The following is a 15,987-nucleotide window of genomic DNA, read 5'->3' on the forward strand; positions in this document are numbered from 1 at the left end:
CAGAGGTTTCTTGCTAATATCTGTGAGTAAGCAATGTAAAAAGTGCAATCTTTAGCAGTGATGAGTATTACACTTCATCATAATCCAATCATAATCGACGGACATCAAAAATAGCATAATGCCATAAGGCCGATGACTTTTTTCAACAAGGACGAATTATCGGTTTATGCCCCCCGAGACCCATTCTGATTTCTCGTATAAATAGTTTCATGGGAAAAAAAATTAGAAGCCAACAAACACTATATGCTGTGTGTTTTTATTTGTTGCAAAAAGAGAAAATTATGTCATCTATGCAAGCACTTTTACACTTGCAGGCTGAACCATGCTCGCGGGACAGCCCAAGCTCTCAAGAGGGAGCTGCCAACAGCCCTTGGGGGCACTTGGAAGGGAGCGATCCTGTAGAACCCTCAAGCCTCGATTTGGAGAATGAGCTCAGCAGCTGCAGCCAAGCGCCCAGCCCAGGCAATGCCCCTAGCAGCCGCCATAGAGGCTCAAGCGACGGAGCTAGCACAAGCGGTGCCAGGAGTTCCAGTGGACGCCCAAGTGTGACTGCAAAAAGGAAGCAGCCAGATGACTGTGCCGCTGAAAAGAGACGGCTTCTTGAGTCAGCAACAAAGGCATTGAGTAAGGCCGTCGGGGCAACCAAGCAAAGGGACAAATGTGACGACCTCGGTGTCATGATTGCCAATGCGCTTCGGCAGGTGCCGCAGGGCCCTCAAAGGCAAATGGCCGGCCTGCTGGCGCACGAAGCTGTCGTCAAGTATAGCATGAACATTAACACTCAGCCCGAGAGTATCCAGGTGGCACTTGACGAATAAAGTCACACTGGGCTGGTGCTAAGTCCTCCCATATCCTGAAGTTATTGGCATAATCATTTCATCGGTCGCCGTTGTGTTCGTGGATGCGTGTGCGGTGCTGGGAATTGAGCTTAAACGTACATCACCGTATCACCCACAAGCAAACATCACTGAAAGGGTGAACCGGAACCTTAAGATGATGCTCGTTGCGCATACCGATCGCCACAAGGACTGGGACGCGAAGCTCCCAGAAATGGCCTTCGCCACTCACACCACGGTTAACCGGTCGACCGGTCTCAGCCCTGCCCAGCTAAATTTTGGCAAAGAACTTGCCTTCCCGCTTTCGAACGCTCTTCGCTCAACAGAACCCACGTCGCAATACCGCAGCTACTCGAAGTTTGCAGACGACCTCCGCAAGCGCTTCTCGGACAACCTCAGAGAAGCTCGGGAGAGCCTCGACGTCGCCAGACCGCAGCAGTCCGAGCAGTACAACCAGGGACGCCGAAACCTGCAGTTTGAGGTGGGAGACCTCGTGCTCAGGCGCACTCATCCCCTGAGTGATGCAACAAGGGGATTCACGGCCTCACTGGCAAACAGGTGGGAGGGTCCATTCCGTGTTGGCAAAAAGCTGTCCCCGCTCACATACATACTTATTTGCTGCTCCAGTGGTCAGTCCACAGGACCAATTCATGTCACCGACCTAAAACGTTTCCACAGCCAAGAAGATTTCTCGCAGGATCCAGCAGATGGCAGCAGCAGTCGGGTCCCTGATTCCCCCTCCCCGCCACCCCGGCGGTACAATCTGCGACGTCGGTGACAGCTAACAGGGAGATCACGAAGCGACTAACAAAAACATTTGTTCTTCACCCTTAAAATTTTGAACGTTCTCCGGTTCATACCCCATCAATATGTTCTCTTTTGAGAGGGGGGGGGGGGGTAGTATATCCCTCCTGAGAGCACTTATTGACTTTTATTTTCAGGGGCCACGCGCGGCACGCCTAATGTTGCGCTCATCGGGCTGTTTCTTATTTTTATGAAGATGGAGAGAGGGTGGCGATCTCATCACCGCGGCCGTCGCAGCCATATCAGCCACAACGGCCACCAGGGCCGGGGGACCCATTCGAGGTGGCGACCATGGTCACCCAGGCCACAAGGACAGGGGCCGGGGCCATCACGACGAGATCAGGGCAACGCGGACTTCCACATCCTCTGCCGCCGCAGCCGGCGACGGCCACAAGCCACCGTGACAACATGGATGGTGCAGACCGACGGTGGACCGGTCGGCTGGGCATCCCGGCAAGCCTGGGAAGAACAACCACGCCCAGAACGCGGGGAGGCGCACGTCATCGTCCCCGAGCCTTTCAGGGGACTGACATTGGAGGACCGCCACCCCAACGATCTAGCGGCGCAATACACCGCAGAGGAACGGAGGCTCCTCTGTCCGCTGTGCGGAGTCCCGGAGCTCGCTCGAGAAACACACCGAGCGGGGCTCCTACACGTAACCCGGGAAGCTGCCGACCGCGCTGCGAGGCTCCAGAACCACGACGAGCTGCAGAGGGCCATCGACGTCGTACGAAGGCAACGTCCTCAACTTCTGAGGTCAAACGACCAGGACGAGCACGTCATCGACATGCCTGACTTTTGAGGGGGGGATTGTGTGGACGCTATAGGGGCGCCACAGTGTGTAAAGAGCGCGGGGGGCGTTACCCCCTGTGAAAGAACGCATAAAAGCAGCAGCGGGGATGCCGACCGGAGGGGAGAGAAGCGGGGCCTGGAGCGAAAGGTACACGCTGCGGCGGTGTCGACCAACGACCTTGTTAATACTAACTTCATGTTTACAATTTACTAATAAATGTAGCTTCACGTTTTCCGAAATCCTGGCTCCGTGTTGTTCCGCCGGGTTGGGCACGCAGCAAGGCAACTTTCCCACATGGTATACCCTTCTCTTCTGGATAGTTTTTTGCAGTGCTGCAAGATTGGAGCAGTAGCATTGCCACTGAATTATTCAAAGTCCACGCTAGGCTTAGTAGTCGCCTGGAGGTATATGCAGGACGACATATGCTCCTCTTCCTTGTCAACTAGACCCCGATTCAAGTTGTCTAAAAATTGTGGCGGCATAAGTGGGACAATGTGAAAATACTGTGGTTATCACCACTGGAGTGGTACGCTGCGTGGTAGGCTCAAATAAACTTCGAGGCCACCCGACTGGATTTTGCTTTTTTCACTGCTGTCTGAAGTTATTTACTTACTTAAATCATGTTTTCAAAGCAATGTTCTTCCACATGCAGAACGAGTTGTCAAGAAATGGGTCCTGTTTGCGCTTCAAAACAGCTCACTGACATTGAGATATATGGTTATTTGTGGTGCCATTACATTAATATTGCTGGCCCAGTGACCAAGTTGTAAATAGCAGTAAGACTTGTGGGAGCGAGGGCCGGCCACCACCACCAGAGGCCGCTACGACCACCCAGAGAACTTCTTGGCCGCGCAAACGCCCGGCTAGCCCAGTCGGTAGAGCACGAGACTCTTAATCTCGGGGTCGTGGGTTCGGGCCCCACGTTGGGAGCCATGTGGTAGGGTTGCCTTGCTGCATGCCCATCCGGGAGGAAGATAGTCTTCGAACTAAGCCCTTATCCTGGAAAAAAAAGGGTCCGTGCCATAGCGAACTATTTTTTTGACACAAGATTGAGACACTCAAAACAGGTGCATAATGCTTCGAGTCCACTATGTCATCGAATACTTAAGCTGTAATGACTATAGCAAAGCACACTGCCTGCCACTAGCAGTAAATGATGAATTTAGTTTGCAGATCAAAATTTCAAAATATATTTCCAATTGCAACTCTGAACAGCTGCATGCTGTTAAATGGCCTCTTCCCTTTCAGCCCGTACAGTGAAAATAGCACTTGGACAGAGTGGCCCATTAAACCTTTCATGATGTTTGCTGTCGTTTCCAGCAGTGTTCTCCCTCCAATTCTGAGAAGCTGCTCCTTCTGCAAAACATGAAAAATGATAACAGAAGCTAAAATTAGTACATGAATCATACACCTTTGCATGTCTTCAAATCCATACCCCAGCACGGAATTTCCAAAGGCCAGCACGCACATGTTCCTGGCTTCGGAAAGCAAACGAAGTATGTGTCTTAAAACACAAGTTCCAAATAGACGATTTGCAATTTTCCCAAGCGCCCAGGTCCGGGCGCGAGGAATTGTGGGGAGAGGTTGTCCCTCTCTTGGCCACTGTGCCTTGAGATGGCATTGCCTTGTCTCCTCTTAATCCTGTGTTTTTCGATTCCATTACCTATTTTTATCTATTGCAGCGTATTTTTTATTGCTTGTGTTTCTATTCTCTTCTGCACGCAATATTACTGTCATATATACAGTATTTGTGTCTTTGTTGCCTTTTTCGACGGGAGTGCCAACGGACAACATGCGGCTCGCGTGTCGTTACTCGGGTGTGTACTACCGTTGCTACAGATTCCTATCGCGCTGTTAACTGTTCATTTTGGTTCATTTAACCCGGGTACATGTCATAGGGGTAGACAGAACTCTGAATCAACAATCGCGACGTTAGAGTCGAAAGTGTCTCGTAATACGCAGACGGGTGGGTGAACTGCAAAAGATGAATGGTCGTTTTTATGAGTTTTCCTATTAAAATATTTCAGTTGATAGTCAGCGCTTGTCCAGAGTGTTTCTTCATCGCCCGCGTCTGTTGTTCGGGCCGTGTCCCAGGATGTTGATGCAGAGCTCTGCCTACCCCTACGAGATGTCCGCGGGTGTTCACAAACAGCTCCTCTCGACCGCACGCACGCGGGTCAAATGACCCAAAATGAACAGCTAACAGCACGATAGAAATCGGTATAGCAACGGTAGAACTCACCCGGGGACGACGTGGGAAGCGGCGTGTTGTTCGTCGGAACTCCCGTCGAAAAAGGCAAAATAAAGACAGGAATACTATATATATACAAGTATCATGCGCAGAAGAGAATAAAAACACTTAAAAGCAATAAAAATTACACTGGAATAGATAAAAATAGGTAATGGAATCGAAAAACAGAGGATTAAGAGGATACAAGCGACAAGGTAATGAGATCTCAAGGCAGAGCGGCCAGGCGAGGGACAGCCTCTCCCACAATTCCCCGCGCGCGGGTCACGGCCCTTGGGAAAATTGCAATGTTAGCAGTGGGCACTTGTTAGGAAATGGGGGCTTACTCGGTATTTTACAGTAGATACAACTTTGACTGTAGCCACTGCAGCGCTAATGAAAACCGTGCAGAATCTCCAATCCGGAACATGTTAGTTGTGCAAAGCACATCATCGAAAACCAGGCTGAATGTCGAAATCCGGAACACACTCAGTTGCTCTCGGCGATTACAAGCACAGGATCGAAGCTGTCGATGCGTGTGCTTCCATAGTTCCCGTGACATCCTGTCTTCCCAATCAACGAGATTTGCGCATGCTTTCCTTCTTGTCAGCACATCCTCCACTTGCATTTTTGAGGGGGCCTGGCAATTCTGGGCTGCTGTCCGGCTTTTTTTTTATATGACGGCTTTGTTGCTGCACGCGGCATGCACCACTGTGGCATCCTGTTGCTTCCTTCGTGTATTGTGGATGTGTTAAATGCGTACAGGAGAAAAACAACGTTTTTGAAGCTCAAGTGGGGGGTGCATTAATTATGCGAGTGCATTGAGTATGCAAGTAAATATGGTAGAGACTAGTACTGTAAATATGCTAGAGTACTGTCCACTAATCATTTGTCATTTAAAAAAAAAATACTTTCTTTCCCCATTCACTGCGCCTCAGTAGCTGACATCTTGGTTTTAACCGCTTGGACCGATAAAGCGGCCATACCAAGTTTAAGAGGCAACTCCGCTTCATTTTTGATATTTAGAAAACTATGCAGCCCTCTTCGGTATCATATAGGAAGACCCCATGTCAAATATTACGATCTAATTCCGTCGTGTATATTTAATAAACTGGCCAGCGAACATTCAAATGAGCCAAGTCGCCAAAATCTGCGAACTCTAGCGTGCGACGTGAGGCGCAATCGTCAGCGCAGCCAATGCGACGGAGTTGGAGCGGACTACGATGAGCCACTACGTCAGAGGCATGTCTACGTCATTCTCACGTTTTGTTTGTTTTTACTTCTCGGAGCGAAATTGAACGATGACGTCATGAGTTTCTCCTCCCGGTGTTGGCTCGACGGCGTCCACGTGATCACCGTAACGGGGATGCGCTAGTTTGCGCTGCCCGGCGCGCTTATCGGTCTGTTTCTCCGCTCCCCTTCTCCGCTTTCGTCTTCTCCCCTTCTCCCTCTCCCCCGGGCCGTCACCGTCCACGCCATCCTAAGCGAGCTGTCCACGTCGCGTGTCCTGTTCCTCGCCCCCACGAACGGCACAAGACCACGTGGTTCGACGTGACGTGGCCATGACTCTGACGACCCGCGGCCAATGTTGCCTGACGCAACCGAAGTTTCGGTTTCAGCTGATGTTTAAATTAAGATTAAACAAATATTATTTCACATTTCGCGAATCCAAAGACGTAGAGCTGTTTAGTAGTGCGTTGTGAAATGCAATCACATGTAAGCCCAAATTTTTGGGAATTGAGCGGAGTTGCCCTTAAACCATTTCTTCAGCAGAAGAGGGGTGGGCGCTTCCTCAGTATTGTACAGTAGGTGTACAATTTAAAAATCAAGGGTAGTGTGTAACAGCGCATAGCAATACAAGATAGGGATAGAGAGAATCAAGAGGTTGCTATTACCAAGACTGTGGCTACAGCCTCGTCGTGAATGGCTGCCTCCGCTGCTTCCAGCTCCTCCAGGGTGCTGGCTGGCAGCCTCGGAAGTTCCCGTGAAAGAATCGCAACCGTCGGGATCGGTGCAGCTTGCCCCGTTGGCACCTCTAGAGCTGCTATTTGGTCCGACAGCTGCTGGACATCCAGCCTCAGCTGCATAGTCTCGTGCTGCATCTCACGGTTCTGGTGGCGGAGTTCCACTAGCAGGTGGATGATCCGCAGCTGGGCACCTGAAACACAAGCAAATATTTCCTTGGGAGATGCCAGCGCTCAGTGCCCTTTGCCCACGGAAATATAAAAAGTAAAGCCCTGCCAAGCATGGTGCGACAATGCAGCAGCTAATACGAAAAAAATGGGCTGCTGTAATTTTCGTATAAAGCACATCACAAGGGAGCTTCGGGGCAGCGCAGTGGACAATGGTCAGGTGGTCCAAACAGCTGAAATCAAGCATTGATTTAAGGGGGGACACGGCTCCTTGAAACAAAGAAAAATGAAGAAAAAAAATCACATCTTGAAATTATGTTTTTAACATCTACAGGTATTTTCGCATCTTTTCTCTAAGTATTATCGCAAAATATGCCCTATTTATTTTGGGGCATTGAATTGAAGTATCTAAACGGAAATGCCCCCGCAGGGGGCACCTGTGAAAGCAGGTGTTTGGAGAGTGGCGTCTCCACGGACCCCGAGCTCCGCAGGGGGCGCCTGCACCTTAGGTGCTAGGTGCTTGGTGAGTAGCGTCACCACGGACCCCAGCCGCGTGGGCCACCATACCCGCACGCAGGGGGCACCTGCTTTAGTAGGTGCTTGGTGAGTGGCGTCACTACGAACCCCGAGCCATGTGGGTTCGCCCACCCACGTCTGGCTGTGCGTGGCGTACCCGTGTCCGGGGAAAAGGGGACCCTGGTGGTTGAGCTGAGCCCGGGGTATGTTTGGACCCTTCGGGGCCCCCTGGGCGAGGCAATACACCGCTTCGACCCCTACTTCTCGTAGACGGGTGTCCTGGCTTGGCCCGACCAGGATGATTCAGTCAGTCGCCTCTTCTACCCTCTTCTTCCTTCTTTCACTTTTCCTTCCACCTCTTTCTCTTTTCTTCTGCACTCTCTTCCTTCCTTTTTCACCTTCTTAGGCGGCAAGGGCTAACCTTGAGTGGAAACAGGTCCTGTCCCTGCATCCACACTCGGTTATAGTGCCTGGGCAGCACTGGTAGAGTAATTGTGTCAGCCAAGCCTTTCTTGCTATGGCACATTACCTACCCCCTCGTTGGGCTCCGTGGTGGGCGGTGCACCCGGGCACCGAACATTCCTCCCCATGTTATGGGTTCTCGCGCTAAAACCTCCCTCGATCGGCCCCTGAAAAGGGTCCGCACCGAAGTCCAAGCCACAAAGAAGACACCACCTACACCTACCAGATTCCCGAAGTTTTTGGTTCTTCACTCTGAAAGTGAGAAACAGCTGTCGAAATTATCTCCATTCCTTGTCGCAAAAACACTCGAAGGTGTTGTCGGAAAGGAATTTAAAGCCAAGAAAATGCCATCAGGTGACCTACTCGTCGAAATTGAATCAAGTGAGCAAAGTGCTGCTCTCCTTGCCTTGACGACTGTAGCTGATCACGAAGTAACGGTCACACCTCACCGCACCTTAAACTCCATCCAAGGAGTTATCTCCGAGGATGACCTTCTTGAGACGAGTGACACCGAAATAGTTGAGCGCCTTTCTGATCAAGGAGTTATTGCTGCAAGGCGCATCTCTTTGCGTCGTGATGGCCAAGAACGTAAAACCAAGCACATAGTTTTAACTTTCCAATCCACCTCACTTCCTGACGCGGTGAAGGCTGGGTACCTGCACTGGGTACCTGCACTGCAGGGTTCGGGCTTATGTTCCAAACCCTCGGAGATGTTTCAACTGCCAGCGGTTTGGCCACGGCTCTCAGAACTGCCGTGGTAAGGCCACTTGTGCCAAGTGTAGAAAAAATGACCACTCTGCAGATTCTTGCTCTAATGAAGCCCATTGTGTAAACTGTAGTGACCCACACCCCGCGTATTCTAGATCTTGCAAGACATGGAAGGACGAAAAAGACATACTTACCTTAAAGGTTAAAGAAAACCTCTCCTACCCGGAAGCGCGCCGTCGCTTTGCGTTTTTGCGCAAGGGTGGCTATGCACAGGTGGTGCAGCGGGGACCTGCACCACTGAAGGTTACAGTGGCAACCCAGACGTCCTTTCTGGACTATGGGAAGCCACGGCAGTCCCCCACGCCCCAGCTGAAGATTCAGCTTCCAGGGCGTGCAATCTCGGCTGGTGGGTCTGCTGGCCCTCCCAGCCAGAGCGCAAACACTCGCGCTCCTGCGGGAAAACAGCCTCAGCCCTCTCACGTAGAGGGTACGCAGGCTGCTTCCCAAGCTCAGGATGGGCCGGCGGCTGCAGCAACCGTCCCTCCTCTGCGATCTCCTTCCAGGGAGAAGGGTCGACACTCTCGCCCACACTCCCTGGAGAGAGCATCATCGAGGGAGCGGCATGGCTCTCGTGCCGCTCCTGCAGCACCTAAGGGGCAGGAACGGGTGCACTTGGGCGATTCCACGCCCAGCACCTTCTCCGCCCATTTGACTGGGGCTGGTCGTGGACGGGGCATGGCACCCCATCCTCCGAGTCTGCCCAAACCAGCAGCAAAGGCCTCGCCTCAAGAAGTAGAGGCAATGGATGAGGACACGGAAGTCTCCATTCATGCGTCTGACCAAGACGACATGGACTGGCAGACTCCTAAGGGTAAACAGAAGAACAAAAACCTGTCATCCCACCAAAGTGATGATGTCAGTCTATTGTTGCCATGAGCGGCAGATATGTAAGTTTTTATGTATTCCCTTCTAGTGTTACAACGCCAACAACGTTTTAACGTTTTAATTTAATTTTTTTTCTATTATTTTGTTTTTGAGGCATGAATAAATTTCATTTTATGCAGTGGAACTGCCACGGTCTTTTACGTAATATTGACGATGTAAATTTTTTATGGACAATTTACGTCCTATTGCTCTCTCTTTACAAGAGACACACCTCAATGATCATCATAAGTCAATATTGCGCCGCCATCAAGTTTTTAGAAAAGATCGCCCTACATCTAATTCATCTGGTGGAGTAGCTGTGGTTGTCCAGAATGGAGTCGCCTGCTCTCAAGTTCCTTTGGCCACGACTCTTGAAGCTGTGGCTGTAAGACTTCTTTTGGACCGCCTCATTACTGTCTTTTCTATTTATATTCCACCTAACACTTCACTGCATCTTCATGATCTTCAACGGCTGGTTACACAGCTCCCTCATCCATTTTTACTGTCAGGAAATTTTAATGCTCACCACGCCCTATGGGGTAGCGCCCGTCAGGACTCGCGTGGTGGGGTAATTCAGCGATTTTTATTATCTTCTGGGCTGTGCCTTATGAATAAGAGAGATCCAACCTTTTTTAGCGTTGCTCATAACTCATTTACATCTATTGACCTTTCAATCTCATCCCCCTCACTTTTTTCTACATTTACTTGGAAAGTTTTAAATAACCCCTTTGGGAGCGACCACTTTCCAGTCGTTTTGGAGAGTCAGGTATCTATTCCAAGCCTCATGAAACGCAGTCCACGTTGGAAACTGGAAAAGGCAGACTGGGGTCTTTTTAGCCTAAACTCGGAGCTCAAACCTTGCATGTTCTTGCCATTAACACATGATGAAGCCACCACATACATTACAGATCAGATTATAAATGCTGCCTTTCGCTCCATCCCTCAGACTTCATGTAACATTGCAAAAAAATGTAAGCCATTGTGGAGTAAAGAATGTTCCGCCACTAAGAAAAAACAGGATAAGGCATGGGGAATATTTCGGAGATATCCAACATCTGTGAATTTGTTGGAGTTTCAGAGAAATAGAGCTCAAGCTCGTTCAACCAGGAAACAGGCTAAGAGGAAGTCTTGGAAAGGTTATCTGACCTCTATCAGCAGCTATGTCTCAGCGAAGGAAGCGTGGGAACGACTTCACAAGGTCGAAGGCAAATACCGTTGCTTTACAGTTCCTCTTTTTCCTTCAGTGGATTCGTTGCACGACCAGGCTAATGTGTTGGGCGAACATTTTGCAGCCATTTCCAACTCCTCCCATTACTCTTCAGCGTTTTTGAAGTTTAAGACAGATGCAGAAAAAACGAAAGTCAGCTTGGCAGGAGGAGCATCTGCACCCTACAATCAACCGTTTACGATGGTCGAGCTCCAAATGGCACTTAAAGTCCGGAAAAACTCCTCTCCTGGTCCTGACCGAATACATTATAAGATGATCCGACACTTGTCGAAGGAATCACTCGCTGCCCTTCTCGTTTACTTCAATGGTCTGTGGAAAGACTCACATTTCTCTTCCGAATGGAAGCGGGCAGAGGTTATTCCACTACTGAAGCCTGGAAAAGACCCTTCCTTTCCTGCCAGTTACAGGCCAATAGCACTGACGAGTTGCTTGAGGAAAACTTTCGAAAGGTTAGTGAATAAACGGCTTGTTTATATCCTCGAACAACATAATATTTTGGACATAAATCAGTGCGGCTGTCCACCTGGACGCTCCACGACCGACCATTTAGCCCGGCTGGAGACGGTTGTACGTGAGGCATTCGTGAATAAGCAGCATTGTGTTTCTGTCTTTTTTGACTTGGAAATGGCTTATGATACAACTTGGAAACATGGCATCCTGCGTGACCTATTTATGTATGGAGTACAAGGCCGATTGCTTCATTGCATAAATAACTTCCTGTGTGGACGCACTTTCCGTGTCCGGCTAGGCACTACATTATCTGATTCGTATGTTCAAGAAAACGGTGTTCCTCAGGGCGGAGTCCTGAGTGTAACTCTGTTCGCAGTAAAAATTAATTCTCTCTGTCAGGTCATACCTTCTTCCGTGTCGTACTCCCTGTATGTGGATGATATTCAGGTTTCTGTGGCATCTTGTAATATGTCTAGCTGTGAAAGGCAGCTGCAGCTAACCATAAATAAAATGACTAAATGGGCAAATGAAAATGGTTTTAAGTTCTCGTCAGAAAAAACAATCTGTGTCCCCTTTTCTCTGCGGCGTGGGCTTCGGTTAGATCCGATTCTCAATTTAAATGGAAATAGCATTGCAGTAAGACCAGAGCATAAATTCCTAGGAGTTATTTTCGACCGTAAACTTATCTTTGTACCTCACCTCAAGTGACTGAAGCAAAAGTGTATGCAGAATACAAGTCTTGGGGCTCCGATAAAAGGTGTCTGCTTCGTCTCTATTCCTCTCTCGTACGATCACGTCTTGATTATGGTGCAATTGTGTATGCATCTGCTCGACCATCTGCATTGAAGATGCTTGATCCAGTGCACCATCTTGGGTTACGTATAGCAAGTGGTGCTTTTCGAACATCCCCTATCCCAAGCTTGTATATTGACTCTAATAAAATGTCACTCGAGAAAAGGCGGCAGCTCCTTAGTCTACTCTATGTTCACAAAGTTTTATCAGATTCTCGTCATTCAGCTCACACTTATATCCGATAGTCGAGATTTTGTCGTACCTTTGACCACAAGCCAACTGTTGTTCGACCCCTGAGTCTTCGTTTTGAGAACCTTCGTCTCTCTCTCGGCCTGCCTCGTGAAAATGTCTACCTCATAGAAAGTGCATGTCAAATTGCCCCATGGGATATCAAACCTATAGCTTGTGATTGGTACTTCACAAAATTTAATAAACATAATGTCTCTCCACTCATTTTACAACAGGAATTTCTTGCGCTGCAAGAAAAGTACAAGAATTATCATCAATTTTACACCGACGCATCCAAGTCCTCAACGTATGTAGGCTCTGCTGTTCATTCTGATTCGTTTACACATGTGACACGGCTAAATAATGTTGCTAGCTGTTTTACTGACGAGCTATATGGCGTGCTGTCAGCACTTGACTATATTATCCAGAGCAAAGTAATGAAAGCAGTTCTTTTTGTGGACTCTCTGAGCGTTGTTACTGCGGCATGTTCACTTAATTCAACCAAGAACAAGCTGACTCAACTTGTACGTGCTAAAGTTCAACTGGGCCTCGGAGATGGGAAGGATATTAGGTTTTGTTGGATCCCGAGCCATGTGGGAATTGCAGGCAACGAGGCTGCAGATAGGCTGGCCGCCTCGTCGCGTAGCCTCTTACCATCACGCGCATGCATACCATACCAAGACCTAACAAGGCCCATACGACTTTCACTTTTAAAACTGTGGCAGTCTGAGTGGGATTTGGCCGATAACAACAAACTTCATATCATCAAGCCAAGCATCGGTACCTGGGAAAGCTCCTATAACCGGAGCCGTTTCCGTGAGGTTCTTCTGTGCCGGTTGAGGATCGGCCACACCTTCCTTACCCATCGTTACCTACTTGTTGGTTAGGAACCACCAGTGTGCGACCACTGTGGAGACACCTTGTCCGTTCTATATGTTTTCCTTTGCCCTGGTCTTCTACAACAACACAAGTTATTTTTTCCTGAGCTTTTCAAGTACTGTATTCCTTTCCATCCTACTCTGTTCCTAGGAGAGCAGCCTCTAATATCAATTGACCGTATTTTAGCTTTTCTAGAAAATATAGCGATTTTACACAAACTATAGCCGAAATACTTTCTTGGTACATAGTTTCTAAATAATTTTAGTTTACCTAGTTTGGCGCAGTATGGTCATCGTAGCTCTTGCGCCATAAAACTCGCAAACAACAAATAAACGGAAATGCTTCCTCCCAAACAAGCAAATAAATGGTACAATTTGACCGCCGTTAGCTCGAGAACAACGCGATAGGAGGGAGACATCTTGGTCTCATTTGAAAGCTCCGTTCCCGCTCTTTCTTCTCCCGCCATTCACGACGCTAGACGGCGATTGGCCGCCGAGAACGAAGCACAAATAAAAAACTAAGTCTTGCCACGCGGTTGGCTGTTTCGGATCACGTGTGCAAATGACGCTTTCTCATTGGCCGTTAGGGTCACGCAGCGTCTGCTCGTTGTTTCCGATCCGCCATCTTGTTTGATTCTCGTGCGCGCCTCCGACCATGCCGAGCACAACAACTTCACGGAAAAAGTATCACACGGCCCACAAGTTTGGAAAAAAACGAAAAATAAAGGCCCGAGGAAGCTAATCCAGGGCGCAGTTCAACTTCCCGCGAGCTTGAACGTCGACGACGAGGTGCGGGAGCTCGAACACGAAGATGTCGCATCGACGGCGCCGTCGACATCGGTGACTTCAAGCGAGCGAGTGCGGCTCGACACTGTGATGCTCAGCGCTTCCGAGATCGACGAGAAAGAAAAAAAAGCAGAAGAAAAACTCAAAGATCTTTCGTCGACGTCCGCTACGACGCGGAAAGCTGCCCTGATAGCCGGCGTCTCGAGCGCCGATCAAGAAGCTCCCTAGAGTACAGAGGGTTCCATCGTCGTCAGCGTCGACGTCGTGAACGCGCTCCTTCAACTCGCGAAGATGGTCGCGGCGATGTCGAACTCATAAAATGCGATCACGACTATGGACTTGCAGTAAAACTCCTGGTGGCTAATAAGCCTCTACCTTGTAGATAGATGAAGAATTTTTGGAAAGTGCAGTAGAAATATGTACGAGAACGTTTTTCGCTGTTTTCTTGAAATGAACTTTTTGCGCAGTTTGCTATTTTGCGGAAGCCGTATCTCGGCCTGTACTTAACCGATCTTCCTAATTCTTTCTTTCTTTGTTAGGTGTATAAGTGGGGTATCCAATAAGGGGTCTAATTGCATCATCCTAGACATCAGCATTTTTTTGTTAGCACCTCGAATATATTGTAAAAAATAATTTATAAAGTGAAAATTTTGAAATGCTGTAAAAACGTTATAAATAATCATGGAGCCTTTATTTATACCTTATTGGATTCTATAGACCTTCTAGTTTAGAGAGATATATTCCTTTTTGAGTTTCGTCATCATAATTTTTTGGAACCTCGCCCATAAAATGTTTAAATACAATAGTTAATTTTATCAAAACTAACCAAGCTATTTTGAAACAAAGTACATATTTGTCATCAGAATGGGAAGATGATTATGCTCTATAAATTTAATTTGGGTTGGACCGTAAATAAGAAAAAAAACTTAAGAAGCAGTCTTCCCCTTTAACTGAAAGGTCTCAAAGCCTTTACATGCATGCAGTTTTTCTATGCATCTTTTGAAGAGACGGACTTACATTTAGAGGTGCCGTGGGTTCAGTGACAAATATAAAATGAAATATGTTTATATAATAACAGAATTAAGGAGGATGAAAATAAATTAAGCATAGTAAATTGCAATTTCAGCGGTTCATAGGCTGTTTACCGAATCATACAATAGCGATCAGCTTTTTAGCATTAGCTGCGAGATGTTCGTAGTCTCCGCATCCGGGGGGGGGGGGGGGGGGGGGGTTTAGTAGCTTGTTTTTGGAGACCTGATCCTGATACCGCCCCAAGTGCAGGCCTTGGAGCATGCTTGTAAATGGCAACTAGAGCTCCCGATAACATAACTCAACAAAATAAACTCCCCATTGTTAAACAGAAACTTAGATTGCAGGAGAGCTTTTTTGCTAAGTAGAATCAAAACGAAGCAGGCTTTTCTCTAGATCCACAATAATTTGGGTGAGCTTTTCTCCCGGTTTTGTTTGAACACCACCCGCTTGGTGATTTGCAAAGGGTGGTTCCATCAATCTTCTAAGAAGCACAGCCTTAATGTTTGCATTTTCTGGCAAAATTAAGCCTGAGCAAGGAAGAAGATGGTAGAGTCAGCCAGGCACATAGCCAGGATTTTGTTTCGGGGGTGGACCGCCCATGTCAAAATGCTGTATGGGGGAGGGGGGAGAGGAGGTCCCAGCAAAATGGAAAATTTAGGGGGGAGGGGCGGGCCTCTCCCCTGGATATGTGCCTGTAGTCAGCCCCTCTTACATTACCTAGATGACAGAACTGACTCAGCCTTCAACCTATGTAGGCCGTAACTTTTTAAGAATAAATGAAGACTCACGGGTTGCTCCATCATTCGCCTGGATCTGTGAATGCTCTTCAACCCGCTGTGACTGCTGCTTCAATGCCGCAGCAGAATTACTAGGACCGTCACTTGAACAGGAGCTTGATGGGGCCTGTGGGGCTCAATAACAAGAAACATTAGCAGCAAGAAGTCCTAGCTGGGCACCCCAAACTCCTGTCAGAATACTACTGATTACTGTTGTTTAGTGAATGCACAAGCACTACCTATGCTTCCATTACTGGAAGATCATGGAGGTTGTGGATTTGTATAATGCCTAGCCCGAAACATACCTAAGAGAACAAGTGAAATATATATAGTGTATCCATGCTGCAAAGCCACAAATAAAAACAAGCATCTTTCCTCGTGGGCATGCTTTTTGGTGCGAAAAAAAAGAAAGGGT

The 15,987-nt window shown here is 48.3% G+C and overlaps 1 protein-coding gene and 1 non-coding gene across 2 annotated transcripts; one reads left to right on the forward strand and one right to left on the reverse strand.

Moving 5' to 3' along the window:
• Positions 1-3,290: 3,290 nt before the first annotated feature.
• On the forward strand, positions 3,291-3,366 carry Trnak-cuu. The gene has a single exon. It is a non-coding gene; the product is annotated as a tRNA-Lys (tRNA).
• Positions 3,367-3,615: 249 nt separating this feature from the next.
• Positions 3,616-15,609, reverse strand: LOC121835223. The gene is made up of 3 exons (XM_042289210.1): positions 15,585-15,609; positions 6,556-6,818; positions 3,616-3,789 (listed from the first exon to the last, which is right to left on the reverse strand). Exons 2-3 carry the CDS (start codon positions 6,760-6,762, stop codon positions 3,616-3,618), a joined length of 381 nt encoding a protein of 126 aa, XP_042145144.1. The 5' UTR covers positions 6,763-6,818; positions 15,585-15,609.
• Between the last annotated feature and the right edge of the window lie 378 nt (positions 15,610-15,987).

The sequence above is a fragment of the Ixodes scapularis genome, unplaced genomic scaffold, assembly GCF_016920785.2.
Source record: "Ixodes scapularis isolate PalLabHiFi unplaced genomic scaffold, ASM1692078v2 PGA_scaffold12__126_contigs__length_90152505, whole genome shotgun sequence".
In the NCBI taxonomy this organism is placed as follows: Eukaryota; Metazoa; Arthropoda; class Arachnida; order Ixodida; family Ixodidae; genus Ixodes; species Ixodes scapularis.